At 47.3% G+C, this 16,537-nt stretch overlaps 1 protein-coding gene across 3 annotated transcripts in view; it reads right to left on the bottom strand.

Moving 5' to 3' along the window:
* Positions 1 to 3,740: 3,740 nt before the first annotated feature.
* SLC7A10 (solute carrier family 7 member 10) overlaps positions 3,741 to 16,537 on the bottom strand; it is a 42,411-nt gene continuing 29,614 nt past the window's right edge. For 2 of the 3 annotated variants that reach the window (XM_037409532.1, XM_037409534.1), the window contains exons 3-11: positions 13,830 to 13,981; positions 12,943 to 13,068; positions 11,795 to 11,948; positions 9,986 to 10,109; positions 9,787 to 9,890; positions 8,598 to 8,694; positions 5,446 to 5,595; positions 4,906 to 5,083; positions 3,741 to 4,040 (exon numbers count right to left, since the gene is read on the bottom strand). In XM_037409532.1, coding sequence (XP_037265429.1) covers positions 3,916 to 4,040; positions 4,906 to 5,083; positions 5,446 to 5,595; positions 8,598 to 8,694; positions 9,787 to 9,890; positions 9,986 to 10,109; positions 11,795 to 11,948; positions 12,943 to 13,068; positions 13,830 to 13,981 — 1,210 coding nt within the window. In that variant the 3' untranslated portion in view covers positions 3,741 to 3,915. The remainder of the gene's footprint in view (positions 4,041 to 4,905; positions 5,084 to 5,445; positions 5,596 to 8,597; positions 8,695 to 9,786; positions 9,891 to 9,985; positions 10,110 to 11,794; positions 11,949 to 12,942; positions 13,069 to 13,829; positions 13,982 to 16,537) is intronic. The other variant, XM_037409533.1, reaches the window with a different exon arrangement.

The raw sequence follows: 16,537 nt of genomic DNA, 5'->3' as shown, positions 1-16,537 counted from the left end.
CATCGAGGACCAAGGAGGGGAGATTTAAAAACCAAAGAGGCTTTGCCTGTACTCGCAGCTGGAGCTGGAGACTGTGTATAGCCACCTGAACTCTAATGCTTTAGGAAAAGACAAATTCCAAACAAGGTTCACCCTTCATTTTTTTATTTTACATCAGTAACTGCTTGTCATTCCGTGCTTGGTACAAAGGGGCTGGAAAGCACACGTGTTACGAGAAATACTTTGATAAAAGCCTCTGAAGATGAAGCATGGGACAGCATGTTTGCTGTTTGTTTGTTCATTTGTTTGCTTTCCTCTCAAAGATGAGTAATTTTATTTAGATTCAGCTCTTCGGCTTGGAGAGGCACATTTGCTTTCACAGCATTAGCTTGTTCACAGAAAGGCAAAGGCAACGGCTCTGTCCTGGGCTGCCCCGTGCACCGCAGCCCCTGCCCGGGCGGTGGTAGTGCTCTTCAGGAGCCACCAGCTCCAGCCCCGTGGCCGAAGGCTGAGTCAGACCTGCGCTTTCAGCAGCGATTGAGGGTGGCTAATGAAATCTTGTCTGCATATTTTTGGATACATTTTTTGTAAAGATGCTTCCAACTCAAATGTATTATTAAATACCCAGTGACTCATCGGTCCTTCTCGGGTTGGATGAAAGCTCTGAACCGATGTGAGTCTCTTTCCCTGACCATGCTGAGATCAAACTCTCCTGATTTATGTACTAATGCAAACTGAAAACAACCCACTCCTTTATCAAGTTTATGAAAGAGCAGCCAGGCCAGCAGCAGCACCTCTGCCTCATTCTCCTTGTGCTTCCCGTCGGTGCCCCCCCAGCTCCTCTTTCCTACTGAGCATTGTCTGGGATCATCTGGGAGAGGGACTATCTTCCCAGCCTCCATTCTGCGCAGCACGTGGCACACTGTCATGATGATCTCTTGCTACATGTCTCAATGCGGTGGTAACGCAGGTAAGAATAATCCAATACATCTTTTATTGACTTCACATTAAGCTGACTTACAGGTGATACTCTTGTTAATACTTGCATTATCTTGTTTCCCCCCTGAAATTCTCTGGATGCTGTATTATTGCTGGCACTAAAAGAATCGACAGCACAGAGTATTTTTCCGCATTACAGCCTCTAACATTTTATGTTACATAAATATAATAGCATATAATACATAGTCATATATAGTATTGCATTGCTTTTAAAGCTTTGTTTGAACTCCTTTCTTTTGGAAACAACTTGCTTTTCCGTATCGAGTATCAGTATTCTTGGCATGCTTGTGTTGTCAGCTGTCTCAAGGTTTTTCTTTTGTTCATTGGGCTTTAAAATACTGCAATTATGTCCCCTTTGGGCCTGTTGCTTCATCTTTTGGAAAAATTGCACTTAACAGGGTTGAGTGCACTGCTAAATCTCATTTAGCATATGAATTTATCTTTCTAGTTCTGTACATTGATTTCTATGGTTAGAAATCGTGCATGTTAGCAACTAATGTAAAGCCTTTAAAAATAATATATGTGATGTGGGGAGCACAGATGAAGCTGTTCCTAAAAATGAAGTAAGACGTTGCAGAACACGTTTGAGGGACTGGTATGTAATTCAAAGATGAGCTCTACTAAATGATTCTGTTCTAAATTCAGCCTTCTGATTTCAGGCCAAATGTTGGTTGTCTTAAAACATGGCAGTGTAATCAGGGAAAATCTGAGCTAAACCCAGTTAAAAACTATGAGGCAATTGGTCCTTTAATTTTGCTTTTGATTTCCTTAAACAATAGACAAGGAAAGCCTTGGTAGCAGTTACAGGATATTATTATTATTATTATTATTATTATTATTATTACTACTACTACTACTACTATTATTATTGCTACCTTTCTCATTACCATACAGACTTGTCTCAAGAGCTGCAAAGTTTCCATGCTGGCTGATTTCCATACCTTAACTATTTAAACAAACAGAAATAAAACCACACCAAAACTTAGCAGTTCTGAAAGCAATCATTATTGCTGGTGCTAGAATACATTTATTTTTCCCACTAGATAATAAAGTTATTGAAAAAATGAATCTGTTAGAAATTATACTACAGAAGGTAGATTTTGAACTATGAAAAATAAGACTCAGCCATGAGAGCCTTTGACTTTGGGTAAGTGTTCAGGTGCTTCTTAGCCAGGATAAATAGGGGAGGTGTGCTGTGAATTTTGAAAAAAAAAAAAAAAAAAAAAAAAAAAAAAAAAAAAAAGGCGAGCTGAATATATATTATTTTAATTAGAAAACTCTATATATTCATAACGTTATTTAAAATGTGGAATCTCTCTTTACGTGTGTGCATATGTACACACAAACCCACACCTTTTTCTTTAGCTAAATATATATTTTTATCTTTTATGATTAATAGCTTTATACAAAGAGAAGAGTGTAAGTTGTGTTTCTTTTTAGTGTCTACCATCTGAAAGTTTGGAGGGAGATGGCTAGATATTTAAAAATACTTCTGAATAATTAATTGTGTTGGAAAGACATGTTCCTTGAACTCGCTCTTGATTTTGAGTCTATTCTTAAATCTTTGTTGACCGTGTGGTACTTGACAAACCAGGAGGTAATGAATCCTTGAGTTTTGTACCAGGGCCTGTAAGACATAGAAAGATACTTCAAAAATCAAATTCACATGGCTGTTACCAAGGCTACTGAACATGATAGTTTTTGTTTTCAAAAGTTCCAAAAGAATAGCAGTGATTCAAATTATTGCTCAGAGCTGTTCTCGCACTTTGCATTTCCAAAAGATTCTTTGGTGTGAAAGTGGCCATATTGCTGCAGCAGCAAATCTCTATATATTAATTAAATACATGAACTCGATTTTTTTTTCCTAGTGGTTGCCACAAATAAAATATGCAAAACACTTTCTGAAGAGCATCTGATGTGATAATGATTTAGGCCTGTTGCTTGGCTGAGCATGGTTGAAATGGGGAATTTGTCTCGGAAGCCATGTGACAGCACCTGACGCTTCAGCAAAAAGGAGACGTGCCGGGCTTTGTTCCCATGTTTCCCTTGAGTTCCCACTGCTGAGCCTGCTGCAAACCCCTCCACATCTCCGTCCTCCCACCGTTGGCACTGGGATTGTGCCCAGCTCCATGCAGGAGTTCCTGGGCGGTGCAATGGGCTCTGTCCCCATCCAGGGCACAGGAACCCGGCCCCACCTTGGCCAGGATACTTCAAAACTGAGATACTTGAGATTTTCATCAATACTTCTGGGCTTGGGTTTTTTCTGTGACACCTACCGATGCCTGAAGGGTCAAGCAGACTGTTGGTTTTGTGCCTTTTACTCTGAGGTCAGCCCAGGCCGGTTTGTGCTCGGGGCGATGCTGGGGCTCGGGCGCACGCAGCGTGCTCCTGAGGGTGAGCGGAGGGGTAAGCCTTTGCAGCGTGACTTTGACACCTCACATGTCACGTGGGGGTTCACCCCACCCAGGGACAGCCACAGGAATGAGTGTCCCAAGGTCTCCGTGCTTTCTCTTGATTTCTCCACTTTGATTTTGCCTCAGGAGCTGCCCTACTTTTGAAATGCCTAAATTTGTATGTCTCTGATGGACCCTCAGGCTGGCTAAAATCAGTATTCCAGAGCTGTCTCTGTGCTGCTTTCCGCTGCTGAGCAAGTATGCTGCCAGAAAAAAACAACCAGCACCTTATTTTATATTTTATTTATTTTCTTTATTTTTTCCTCTTTTTTCCTTTTTTTTTTTATTTATTTTTTTTAAAGTATTTTTTTTAGGGAAAACCTAAAAGCTACAGATGCCATAAAGTGTATAGCTCATTTTATGGGCTTCACTATTGGAGCTCTAAAAACTTTGTGTGTGTGTTTTGTTTTTTTTTTTCCAGAAAAACTTTTTGCAAAAATCAGCATGTAAACAAGAAGCCACTTCAGCCTCAGCGGCTGCGTCGTTATTTCCTCGTGACTGTCTCACTCGCCGGCCGTGGGGAGTGGGCCGAGGGTACCTCCTCCTCCACAACCTCCCCCTGAGGGTAGACCACAAAACACAGCTTCTGGCCCCAGCATGTCATGGACTCTGCGAAGAGCAAACGTGCGGGTGGTTAATAGGGATGCTCCTTCTAGACAAGCACGCGATGCCAGGCCAGGGCGATGCGATGTGTGGATGGATGTGTGCCTTCCCGGCCGGGGCTGCTCGACCCTGCTCACAGCCAGCTGCCCCCTCCAGCCCTGTTCATCTCCAGCTCCGTGATAAAATAGTGCTGGTGAAGCAGGGGCTGGCTCAGATGGGGTAGCTTTAGGGATGGCCATCCACAGCCGTTCCCCTGCCCCTGGCAGGCTCCCCGCAGCCGGCCAAGACCTGCTGGTCAGAGCAAAGGGCTGCACTGTGCTTGTTTGGAAGGACTCGCCTGGAACACAACAATTAAAAGCCAAATGCAACCCAAACATAAAAGACTTATGTGCAGTTTTAATTTTCCATGAGTGGTAATGTAAGGCTTTCACTGTGCCGTGCAGGGCTTGTGTGGCAGGAGCTGCCGGTGGCACAGCAGGAGGAAAGCGAGGCCGGGAGGAGGCAAAGCTCGCGGCCATTTATTAGCCCTTCCCATTTGTGATAGCTCATTTAGCCTTCATGTGTTTAAAGTTACACCCCTGTGTATCTGCTGCGGGACAGGCTGCCGTGAGTGAGCTGCGTGGATGGGGAGTTGCACAGGAGCACAAAAGGAGGCAAGCGTGCCCAGGGGTGAGCAAAGCAGTTGTCCCAGGGCAAGCGCTGTCTGGCTGCCTTGGCCCGCGGCTGCCTGTGGCCGAGTGGTGCTCGGGCTCACGTGGGCAGTTCCCTGGCTGTTGCAGTGCCAACGTGCCAGAGGTTAAGCAGATTCCCACAGCCCCCAGTACAACCAGTGGCCCTGGGAGCACAGCGAGGCACCGCGGCGCTGGCTTACCTATTAGCCTATTTACACACTTTGGTTTATTTCTCCAGTAGACTCCAAGGAAAAACACTGGCACTCCAGTTAAAATGATAATGAGTCCAACTCCACAGACAACAGGCTCGGAGTATAAGCTGAAGATCAGCAGAAATGCCCAAAACGCCAGGTAAGTGATGGGGATGAGGAGGTTCACCTACCAGGAGAGAGCAGAGCAGAGCATGACTGTGCAGAGCAACAGCAGTGGCTGAGTGGTGGCGGGGGGCTGTGGGGGGCTGCAGGCAGCGCTGCGGCTTCAGGGACCCCCTGTGGGTCATTCCCCCCTTCCCTCTACCACTATTGACCTCTCTGCTTCATCCCAGCCAGTTCACAAGGTGTCTGCCTGTGTAGCCCATTTTTACACTAATAGCACTTTGGGATACAGTTTGGGACCTTAAAACATTGCCACGACATAAAAAAATAAACCGTTATTCAAAACGGGAGGATGGAAGGCTTGGTGTGCCCATCCCACCCTTCGCATGCCATTGCAACCACGAGATTTAGCTTTAACATTGTCACCTTGATAGGTCTGAAGATTTTGGGTTTCTTCCAGCGTAACACAATCAGGCCTATAATTGTCACTCCGTAGCAGAGGTAGTTAATAAATGACACGTAGTTGATTAGCGTGTATGTGTCTCCAACAAGCATGATGATAAGAGTGGCCAAACACTGCAAAGAGAGAAGCGTAGCCTTACTTGAGTCATTGCTAGAAAAGGTAGCTTAAAACCAACAAAAGCAAGAAAAAAAACCAATAAAGCAGTTAAACTCCTTTTGTTTATGGCCCCTAACAGGTGTCTGCTGCCTCCCACCGGGGCTGGGGCTGGATGGGGATTTAGGGATATTTGGGACATGCTGAAGCTGGAGGGTGTTTATAAATACACCGGGTGCAGGCAGGGGTGGCTCTGCCGGCTGCGGCCGGTGCAGGCAGGGCCAGGAGGACTGGCAGAGCTCCCCATCACCCCGCTCCACCTGCTTCTGCCTCATGCCTTAGGAGCTATTGAACCCGACCGTGGGGATTTGTGGGGAAAGGATTTCTCGTGGACTTAACATTGCAGTCAGTGCACTGTGTTGGTGCAGGTGCCCTGTCTATTATAAAGAATAAGAGCTTTGCCCTTTCCTCGTGCCGGCCCATGGCTCATCTGCAGATGACTGGCATCATCAATCTTTTGAGCATTACTTGCGTTTGGAAACTGGCAGATGGATGGTGGAAATTTCCATGCTCGTGCCTGCTCGTTTATACTGTATTTCTGCCTAACTCTGTAAATATAGGAGAGCTAGCTTGGGGGCCGGGGGCTGCTCCTTGGGTCCCCCACCCCTGCCTGTCCCCAGGAGCTGAGCTGAGCCCTGCCTGCACCACGTACTGGTCCTGTGAACCTTGTCTGCAGGTGGCCAGAGCCTGAGGGAAACTAAACATCCGCAACCGCCCAGAGGGCACTCAGCACTTCGGTCCGTGTTGCTCCAGGCTCTCTTTTTGCCTGTGTCCTTTTTCCTTAATTAGCTGTTTCAGTAGCAAAGCTTTCTTGGGAGGGAGGGCCTCTGTGCCAGGAATTAAGCACCACTGCAATCAACTGACCCTTTGGTCCCTCCATGCCCCTGTCCAGAGCCTCATAGGCTTGGCAGGGGGATTTCAACACCTTTAGCAGTCTCACCACAAAATGGATTTAAAATAGGACAGTATTTTACATCAGTGCCATATAAGATGCTCCCTGCTTTGCACTGACAGGCACACGGTATGGCACACACAGGCGACGACCCTCTCTTGCCACCATCGGGTTTGCAGCCACCAGCGGGTTTGCAGTGACGCTGCTTGGAATGGTGAGGCTTCATTCGTAGGTGACATTGATGTATCAGATGTGCTCATGCTGTGGGTGTGATCCCCGAGTGGCAGGAGGCTGCAGAGGGACACGTTGCTCCCCCCGGTTGCCTGGCCACGGCCACAGGGCAGGTGGGAGAGCCAGCCGCTCCCCACGGTCTTGCTAAAGCACCCCGGTCTGTTTATTTTACATTTAGCTTGGCCCCTTGATTTTTTGAAAGGATTAGTAAAAATACAGGTCTTGCCGGTGATGTTAAAAAAGGCCTTTCTCCATGTAAAAGAAAGCTTTCTCTGTGCAAAGAGCTAGGTGTGATTCATTGGAAGAGAAAAAGGGACCTGATGTATTAATTAGCTTCGCTGAAAGGTCTGACCTAGTTTGCTATTGTAGCTGCCTGCACTGTATTATTTTTATATTTCTATTTGTTAAGAAATTAATATTTCCTAGCAGCATTTGCTATACCCTGAGCTGCATTAAAACACCTTCAAATGATGAATTGATATGCGGCGTTGGTTCTGTGCTTTGCACTGTAAATCCAGGGGAATGGTTTGAGTGGAGCTGAGGGGCTGGCGTACGCCTGATGGACCGGCCAGCTTGGGTCAGGCAACCCGCTCGTGTCAGGGCTGTTTCACAGTGGAACAGCCCCGAACTCAGCGTGTTATTTCAGCCGATGTATTTTTAAGGGCAAAGGAGTTCTGCTGCTATGGCACGAGCAGAGCACAGCTGCCCGGAGGGAGCCAGCACGGTCCAGCTGCCCACGGCAGGGTAGGCTGAGGCCAGTGCACCCCCAAACCCTGCACCAGCAACATGTGGGATGTCTGTGATGGGGCACGAAGCCCTGGGGATGCTGTAAAGCCTCAGCTAGATGTGTGTTTTGTCATAAAAATGGAATGCACAGGAGGCTTATTTGGTGAAATCTAGTCTGGCTGTGCTGTGCCAGCATTGCTGTTCAGGCCGGGAGAGGTGTTTAAGTGTGCACCGTCCCAGCGCATCTGGGGTCAGACCGATGCTGTTTTGATATCAATGGCAAATCTGCAGCTTTCAAGCTGAGATTTCAAGCAAGTGCCCTTTGGGGATTTCCCTTGCTCAGGCCAAGCAGCTGGGGACGGCAGCTCCAGGAGTAATTTTCCTCTTCAACATGTTCTATGCTCCCGTAAAACCCATCACCTATTCCAGCTTCACTACTGGTAAAAGTGTATGGAGCTCTCTGTTTCAAGTAATACCTTCTGTAACTCATTAGTATCGTGGAAATTTATGCTGTATAAGTGAGAGAAATCTTTCTGCGGGAGCACACCAGCCACCTGGCCAGTCCCAAACCCTCCCGACGCTTGGCCCGTTGACTTCTGACCTTTGCAGTAATGTTAGGAGCACTTTGTCCTCTCCCTGGGACCTGCCGTGTCTCTGGCTTTGGTGGTGGGATCTAAACCAGCCCTGCCCGAGTGGGATTAGCAGTGACCATGGGAATTTCCAAATGCTTGTGGGAAGTAGGCAAAATCAGTCAAAAGAGCTTGTTTTTTCTTGAATGAAGTATCCCTATTTCAAAAGCCAGTCTCTATCTCTGCTGTGAGTACGACAAGAGGTTATGGGTTTAAATTGCAGCTCAAGTTAGGTACAAGGGAAACCCTCCAGGCATCAGGGGTGGTTGGGAGCAGGAGCGGTTATTTCCGAGGCCGAAGGCTGCTCCTCTCCAGGGCTGTTGGAGCTGCTCAGCCAGCACCCACCAGCAGCGTTCCAGGCTGACTCGCTTCTCCTCCTCTGGGGTAAAATGGCCTCTCAAGGACTTTTCCAGCTCTTCTCTCTGTGATTTAGTATTTCTAAAAGCAGGTTACAGGGTGACTGAGCAGAGACGGTAAAACTTACACAGACGAGCAGGGCAGGGATGGGTGTGCAGTGCTTGACGTGGATCATGGCAAGCAAACTCGGCAAATGGCCTTCTCGGGCACCAGAGAAACATAACCTGGAAATAAGAATAGTAAGGCTGAATCCGCTGGGTGTACAACAGCCTCTTCAATATCTAGCCATATAACATCTCTAATCTCAATTGCCCTCATCGGACTTGCTGTGGAAGGGAGCTGTAGCTTATGGGTGCTGGACTGCCACTGAGGGGTTGGCTAGAGGCTACCTGCGTGACCTGGTGCGAGTTATTTAAACCAGACCCTTCGGTATACGAGGCCTTTAATGGCTGGAGTCATCTGTGAAATGACCTGCTCTGAGATGCTGAATTACCTCGGTGGAGGAGGAGGACCAGAATCTGTCCAGTCCCTGTCTGCTGGCCAGCATTCCCTCCTTACCCAGGGTGGGACGAATGCTGTGGAGGTATTGTGGTGCTCAGCCGTACACAGCCAAGGCATAACCCCCCTCACAGATAATATTTCCAGTGTCAAAAGGGGGTTGGATAAGGTTTAACGTGCCTGAAGATTTCGCTTTTAAGTGCATAACCTGTTACATATGCACTCAGATTTGTTGCGTCTCATTATTCTCATGAAAGTGCTGAGATAAATAACTTTCCCAAGGTACTTAAGACTTGAGTAATTCCCTCAAAAAAATTTATAACTTTTTAATTAAGTTCAGAGAGGTCAATTCATAGAAATAGACTTTATAGACTACAATATAATGGACTTTACAGATCCTGGCCCCACTGTCAGCAGTATGCATGCAAAGCATCTTGCCTGAAAAGAGTTATTCCAGCAGGGGAATGGAAATGTCTGTAACTGGGAACAGCACCAGGCCCTAAAACTCTTCTTTGAGTGAGGCAGTTTAGCTTGTAGCTACTGGAACTTTATTGCTGTAAAGTCGTGTTTGGCTCTTACTGTGAGTTATTCCACATCTGCAGACACTTTCGGTGTTTTGCAAGATATTCCACGACTCCGTATTACATTTGCTGATTCAAAACAGAGCAATTCATAACCGAATGTATCCAACACACCCAACAAAACGACCTCATGCTCTACAACATCCAAAACGTCTAGCCAGCATTTCTTTAGCAAATTAAATTAAAACAGCCCCTCCCCAAATTAGATAACGTTCATAAAATTGTACTCCATCTAACCTTGATGAGGTAAAAAGGTATCCATTTATTCCTCCAAATGTAGATAGGGCCACTGAGACTGGCATAACCCAGGAAAAATAGCCCAGTAACTTTTCACCAAATGTCTAAAGCAACAGAAGGCAGAGAAACTGAAATACACTGCAAAGCACAGAACCGAAATCAAAGTGTATTTTAGACATCCAGGGAATGGTTTACTTACTACCGCCACAGCGTTGGAGGACAAGAGCTCTTGGGGTGACATGGCAGTGAAATATGCAATGTTGGTGAACGTATACACAAATGTCACCAATGGGATGGATATGAATATGGCACGAGGTAGGTTCCTAATAAAAGAATTAGGAGGGTAGATAAGAAATTACAGTCATGCACAGCGAGACCAGAACAACCGTGTACGGCCCGGGGTGGGGTGGGGTGTCACCCAGCTGGGTGGGCTCAGCAGCAGTTTCTGTGGAGGGGAGCAGCGCTTCCACTGGCCCTCTGGCCAGCTGCAGGTCGGAGAAGGCTAAAAGTGCTACAAGATGCCACGTCTGCAGGGGAGTCCCTGGGACACAAACGCCACGTGCTCCGTGTGGGCTGTTGATTGGGATTGAGGCAGCATGTTGCTAAAAACCCCAATAGCCGTTTCTCAAAAGCCCTATGTACAGGCACCAGTGGTGGAATAAAATGCCTTGTTTTGCTTTACCTTCACCTGCTCTGAAAAGGAATGGGATCTTGTCATTCAGGTGGCTGCCTTGGCCCGTCCCATGCTGTAAACCTGCTCTGGTCATAAAACACCATGGCAACTTACAGCAGTACAGATGGACTTGACTCCCATCCAGAGATCCTCTTAGTGGTGGACACCAGAACTGTTCTCTAGCTAGCACAATCATGCATTTTTCTCTGTGTGTCAGATTTGGAAAAAAGTTCTGAAAAAAAATGTATTTAACCTTTGTGATTTTGAAAAGGTTTAGCAAAAATGGGAAGTGTTTCTGATTATCCAATTATTTTTTTATATTTTAGTTTCCCCTCAGAGACTGCAAAAATAGTAATAATCAAAAAGGCCATTCACTATTTTTTTTTTTTCTTTATTTCTCAACTAAGGCCATGTTTGCCTTATTTAAGTCCTAACTTTGCATTGTTCAGCTTTGAGATTATGGTGGTCCATTAAAATATTAGTGCTTTATTAAGGGAACACGTTTCTTTCATCCTGCCAAGATCTCTGGGCATGCACTTTGCCACTCATTAGTGTGAAGGCATGTGCAGAGCCTCTCGTAGGGCTGCAGCTTTAATTCATTCCCATTCAGGCTGTGTAATAGCTTAAATGTCTCCTTGTTTAATTGCTGTGTGCATTGGATGCACAGAAATAACTAATGCTCCAAGAGCTCCTCTTGGCATTTGCCATTCCACTTCATCAGCTCAGAAATGTTGAAACATTTGACCTTTGATTTGCTAAACTAAAATTCGCTTTCCCTCCAGTTTTCCCAGCCTGCTCACAACAAATCACTTCCAAGTCCCTTCCCGTACCCAGGACCAGCAGCGACCCGACGCTGGTTGCCCTGGTGGGCAGGGGCGGGGAGCGCTGCCTTCATCATGCAACGACTTCCTCATCTTCTCTTTCAGGTGTCTGTGGAAGACCCCCTTTGGGTGAAAAAGCAAAACAACTTCCAGCATAATTCAACGCTTCTCCTATAGAATTGATTGTCCCTATAGATACTTGTGTGGCATCTCATCAATTGTTAACTTTCTGCTATAGAAGCACTGTATGACTGAGTAGTGCCATGAAGAGACTAATTTGTCTATAGGCTGGTTTGATTCACTTAATGCCTTGTGCAATATGTTTTTAATGTCAGTGTTCCTTTAACTTGCCTGTTATCTGTTCTAAACAAACAACCTCTCCCTCCTTTAGGAAGACTGGCCCCACAGACATGGAAATACATTGCTGCAGCTTCTTAAATGAGTAATATTACCAGATGGCTCCAATGTCTCAGCACTTCAAGAAAATGCGGATGGCATGGAAATGGATACTTGCCTGCAGGGATCAACCAGTTCTTCTGTTACATAGTTCAAGAAGTTCCAGCCACTGAACGCAAATGACCCTTGAAGAAAAGCTAACGCTAAATGCCCCACGGATGGAGTCATCCAAAAATCGAATGCGTTGCTTGGTGTCAGCTCTTTGTAGTTTCCTGCACAGAGAGTGCAAGCAAGAGGTTAAGCCACCCCTACCTAACAGACGCAGGAAAATAGGTAAACTTTTTTTATTCTTTATTCCTTATTGGATTTGGGACTTCATGCTCTTCGTGTCACCATGGGCTGGCATTGCGCTTGCAGTGCTTTCTGCAGGGTGGTGTCCCGGAGAGGCAGCTCAGGCTGTATGCATGGGCATCCCTCACTGCCGTCTGTGCCGTGGCACCGGTGTCACTGCTGGGACCTGGGGGACCCTCCCCAACCTGAACTGTCTGAGGGTGGCTCGTTGGCAGGGTAAATTCCTACCTGTTCTTAATGCAGTTTTCTTTTACAAGAGTTTGGTGGTGGTTAGTAGAAATACTGAAAAATAAAATGTCTGTGAGGCTGGAAGATTTGTCAGTATTGTGGGACTGTTACCACTGAGAAAATTTCTGCTCTCAGTAAATGTCATATTTCATCTTCCTTTACCTGACTCATCATATACACAATAAAAACATTGTGAGCCTTTTGTGTTTTCTGCTTTCCATCAAGTTGGTGAATCAATGAGACTTTTTTTGGCCTATTTTTAATCATATAAGGGACTTTTTGTAGGCAATTGGTCTAGTGCCTAAAATGAAGCAGGTGTCTTCCTGCCCTGGGCAAGGCATCACTTACTCATTTCACACCCAGAGCACATCAAATTTAAGGTACAACAGATCAAAAAATTTCAAGCAGATTAAGAAATTTCAGTTACTATTCTGAAACATCCTCAGCTGCCCTCCTTTATTCTATCAAAACCGACAAGGCAGGCCGGAGAGGAACTTGTTTAAGGGGATGCAGCTGATTTCTCCGCTGTGCCCTCCTTTCCACAGCTGTGTGAATACACAGCCCCGCAGCTCGGCTAAACCCAGCACTCCTTCATGCTTGTTTGTAAGGAGGAAACAGTGCTATCAGTGGGAAAAATCAAGACTATCAGCAGTACCATACCCTTGTTAGAGCTGTCTCACAGAGTACCTTTAAAGATCTGTATGAAGCCCACAATAATGATAAGGGTCAGAGCTAAGAGTTTTCCTGCTGTAAATATATCCTGAATGCGTGTTGCCCATCGAACGCTGGAGCTGTTCACCCAGGTCAGGAGGACTGGAGAGCAAAAGACTGAATTCAGTGAAATGAAATCATGCGTATTGCAGAACACACAGTCAAAGCATTGAAAAACACAGACCGACGTGCACATTCCTGCAGGGAACTCTAGCATGGCTGGGAGCGAGGGTGAGGAGGACTGTTGCCTTTCCCTAGGAGACTACCAGCTGCAGGGGAATCCCTGGCAGCCAACAGCCTTCCCCCCTCGGGCACTGCTGGTCGGGGCTCCCCCAGCAATAATAACTGTGTCCCAGTAGTGCTACATGTGTGGGGATTGCTGCTTCCTCGAGGACGTCGCGAATGCCTTCAGTCCCCATAGCTCTCGTTTGCTTTTGCTGGCTCCGTAAGTTATTAATGCAGAGCCGGTGGCGTGCTGCGCTTCCTACACGCTCACATTTGTGAATGTAAAAGACTGGAAAGGTCTGTGGTGGTGGTGGGTAACGTGCTGGTGGGTCGCCTGTGTCGTGTGCCTGTGGCTCTGCAGGGAGCGCAGCGCTGCCCCATCCCACCAGTTCACCTGCCACCACTTTCCCTGGGACCTGCAGGGATTTGGGTGCTGCGCCCCGCTCCAGCCCACTCTGCCGGCTGCGGGCAAGTGGGAAGGGACTGAGTATCCCTCACAGACACAGTGCCTGTCCTGAGACCTCCCCGCTTGCCTTTCGGGTTGTGGCCGTGAGCCAAGCCTGGTTGGAGTAGCCCCTCGAGTGGTCCCATGTAAAACCGAGGCAAGCTTTGTGTGCGCACAAGGAGCAAATACTCACGTAAACACACCATGGAGAGGATCCTGGAGGCATTATAGGGGGGGATACAGTTAGGGAAGACAGGCTGCAGGACATAGTTTGAGAAGGTCAGCGCGATGACGGCCAGACTGGTTGGGTACATGATAAGCACTGCGCTCCACAGCAGTAGAAACCTGAAAAGCCAAGAAAAAGCACAAGAAAGCAGCGCTGGGGGTGTGCTGGAGGACGTACCGCACGCTCAGCTGTGCAGTGCTCTGGGATGGCTCCCAAGGCATTGAGCACCTCTGTCCTGGTCACACCTGACAGTAACCTACTTGTGCCTCTCCTCATCCCTTTTCCCATGTTCCCAGCACACTCTGGATTTTAAATTAAACATTTTTAAGCAAAGCACAGTTTAGGGACATATGGAAGAGTGAGGATTATGCCCGGTGGGCATGCTTTGATTTAGCTCTGTATGTCACAGTGAAAGCATCTCTGTTGCTCCTGGGTTGGTACCTTACCACAGCAGACAGCAGTCCCTACGTTGAAGGCATCTCTGAGGGGTTTCAGCAGGGCAACCAGCTCTGGGCCAGCTGTGCTCTTGGGGCTGCTACTGGCTCCCTGCTGGTCACTGGGGGGTTTCTTGTCACCTTTTGGGTTGGCTCTGCACCCGGGGCCAGGGCAGCTCAGTGCTGCAGCCTTCTGTGATGGCTCAGCTGGCTGCCTGCCTCCAGCTGCCACTGGAGGTGATTGCCACAAATGAGGTACCTTTGCAAATACAAACTGCGAGATGTTTTGATTTCTCACTCTGGGAAAAGGGAAAAAAATACTTATCTTACAAAAGCTGCAGTGGATCTGGTTAGTGTTGTAAAATACTTGAAGCATTATTTTCATAGCAAGAAGTAGTCATTGCAAGAAAGTGAAATCCTTCTTGCCATGTGCATGCACACACAGATACATGCACACACATTCATTCATTCATATACATGCACAAATGTAACATGCAGGGATGCACAGCACAAATGAGGATTGGAAATGGATGTTTCCAAGTAAGACCGTATAATTTCTATATTATGTGGGTTGCTCTCTTAAAAGCTGCTCCCTCCCAGCATGCTGCCTGCTGCCAGCCCCTTAAATCCAGCACCAGCTAGGGAAGCCCCTCCCGGTGCTGGTAACCAGGAGGGAGGGAGTGCTGCTTGCTGGGTGCTCCTTGGGACCAGGTGGTGAGTGTCTCTCAGTCCTATCCTCCACACCTTGTTTCTGAGAAGTATGGGGCAATCTGACACTTCCTTTTTCCTATTAACAACCAGAGAGTTATTTTGGTAAATTGGCATGATGCAAGAGCTGGTTCCCAAATAGCGCTGTTGTTTTTGACTCGGGCATTTTCTTCCCTTCTCTTTATTTTGTTGTGTGCCTTTTTTCCCCGATTTCTAACGCTTTTTGTTGTGGTCCACAGCAGTTTCCCCCAGTAATCACTTCGTGCTATTTGGTGCTGTGGGTGGCACACCCGGTTTGGGGCAGCTGTGCAGACTCTGCCTGCTGGGTGAGTTAACCCAGCTGGTCCCCGCTGAAGACTAAATCTGACTTACAGACTGCAACGATGAGATGATTTTCTGACAGGGTTAGGAGGCTGGGGGTGCACAGTGAGGTCAAGTTCAACACCCATTGCCCCTGTGGGAGCCCCAGCTGTGTCGGCCAGCAGTGCTGCTGCCAGGTGGCAGGGCTCAGCGGGGCCATGGGGTTTGGTGCAGAGCCCACCAGCCCTTCCCGGTCACATTCATCTTAGCCGGTACGATTTATGGAGGCTGACCACTGTGCTCAGGTAAAAACGTTCCGTGGGGAGAATGACTCTGAAAACAGTATTTCTGGCAAAACTGGCCCTTGCTTCTATGTTGTGGTGTGGAGCGTGTTACAGTCGGTGTTGGGTAGGATGCAGTTTAATGAGAATGTGAATAATTTAATAGATTTCTGACAGTCAATTTGTTTCACGCTGGATTGAAATACACACAGGACTGATAACGCCAATTAAAGTAAATGCAAAATTTTCGCAGAGGGTGACAAAGTTGCACTGTCAAATGGTAAGTTCAAACGAGATGGCATTAAAAGAAGAAGGAAGCTTGCTAAGATGTAGACCCACTTTTATCTTGCTTTTCCAGGTAAGTTTTAACCAAAGCCTGGCTCTGAGAAAAAGATGTCCATGCTGGTCACTCGGATCACATTCATGTCCCTGAACTGCTGGGGTCGGGGCTGCACTGTTGAGCACTTGCTTTGCTCTCGCAGTGCTGCCGGCAGCTGCTGGGGCAGGATCGGGAGCCAGAGGATGAACAGGGATGGCTGTTCTGGAGCTCAGTTTCTCATGGGGGAAGTGGTGTTTGCTGTGGCTGGCAGGCAGGAATTAATCCTAACGTGATTACCCAATGCTCTGAGTCTTCTAGGAAGTCTTTGCTTTTAAAGCACCTCCTTTTATCATCTGTTGTGTAGGAAGAGTTAAGAGCACAATTTCCTTAGCAAAGAACAACCGTTCCAGATCAGCTATAATTAATTTAGGCGACACAGGGCTGAAATCTCCTGCAGACATCACGGAGTTAGATGCCCTCGCTATGGCAGTGCACAGTTTGACAAGTCGCAGTGGAGCAGGAGGGCTGGGGGTGCGCTGGCTGCCCCAAGCAGTGGAGGGAATGTCACCAGCGCTGGGAGCCCAACGTCCAGCCTGAAGCAGGGAGATGCCATTGTGGCACCCCTGGAGTTAC

The sequence above is a fragment of the Falco rusticolus genome, chromosome 15 (genome assembly GCF_015220075.1).
Source record: "Falco rusticolus isolate bFalRus1 chromosome 15, bFalRus1.pri, whole genome shotgun sequence".
NCBI lineage: Eukaryota > Metazoa > Chordata > Aves > Falconiformes > Falconidae > Falco > Falco rusticolus.
Note: the sequence above shows the minus strand (reverse complement) of the source record. Positions and strands in the feature narration are given on the sequence as shown.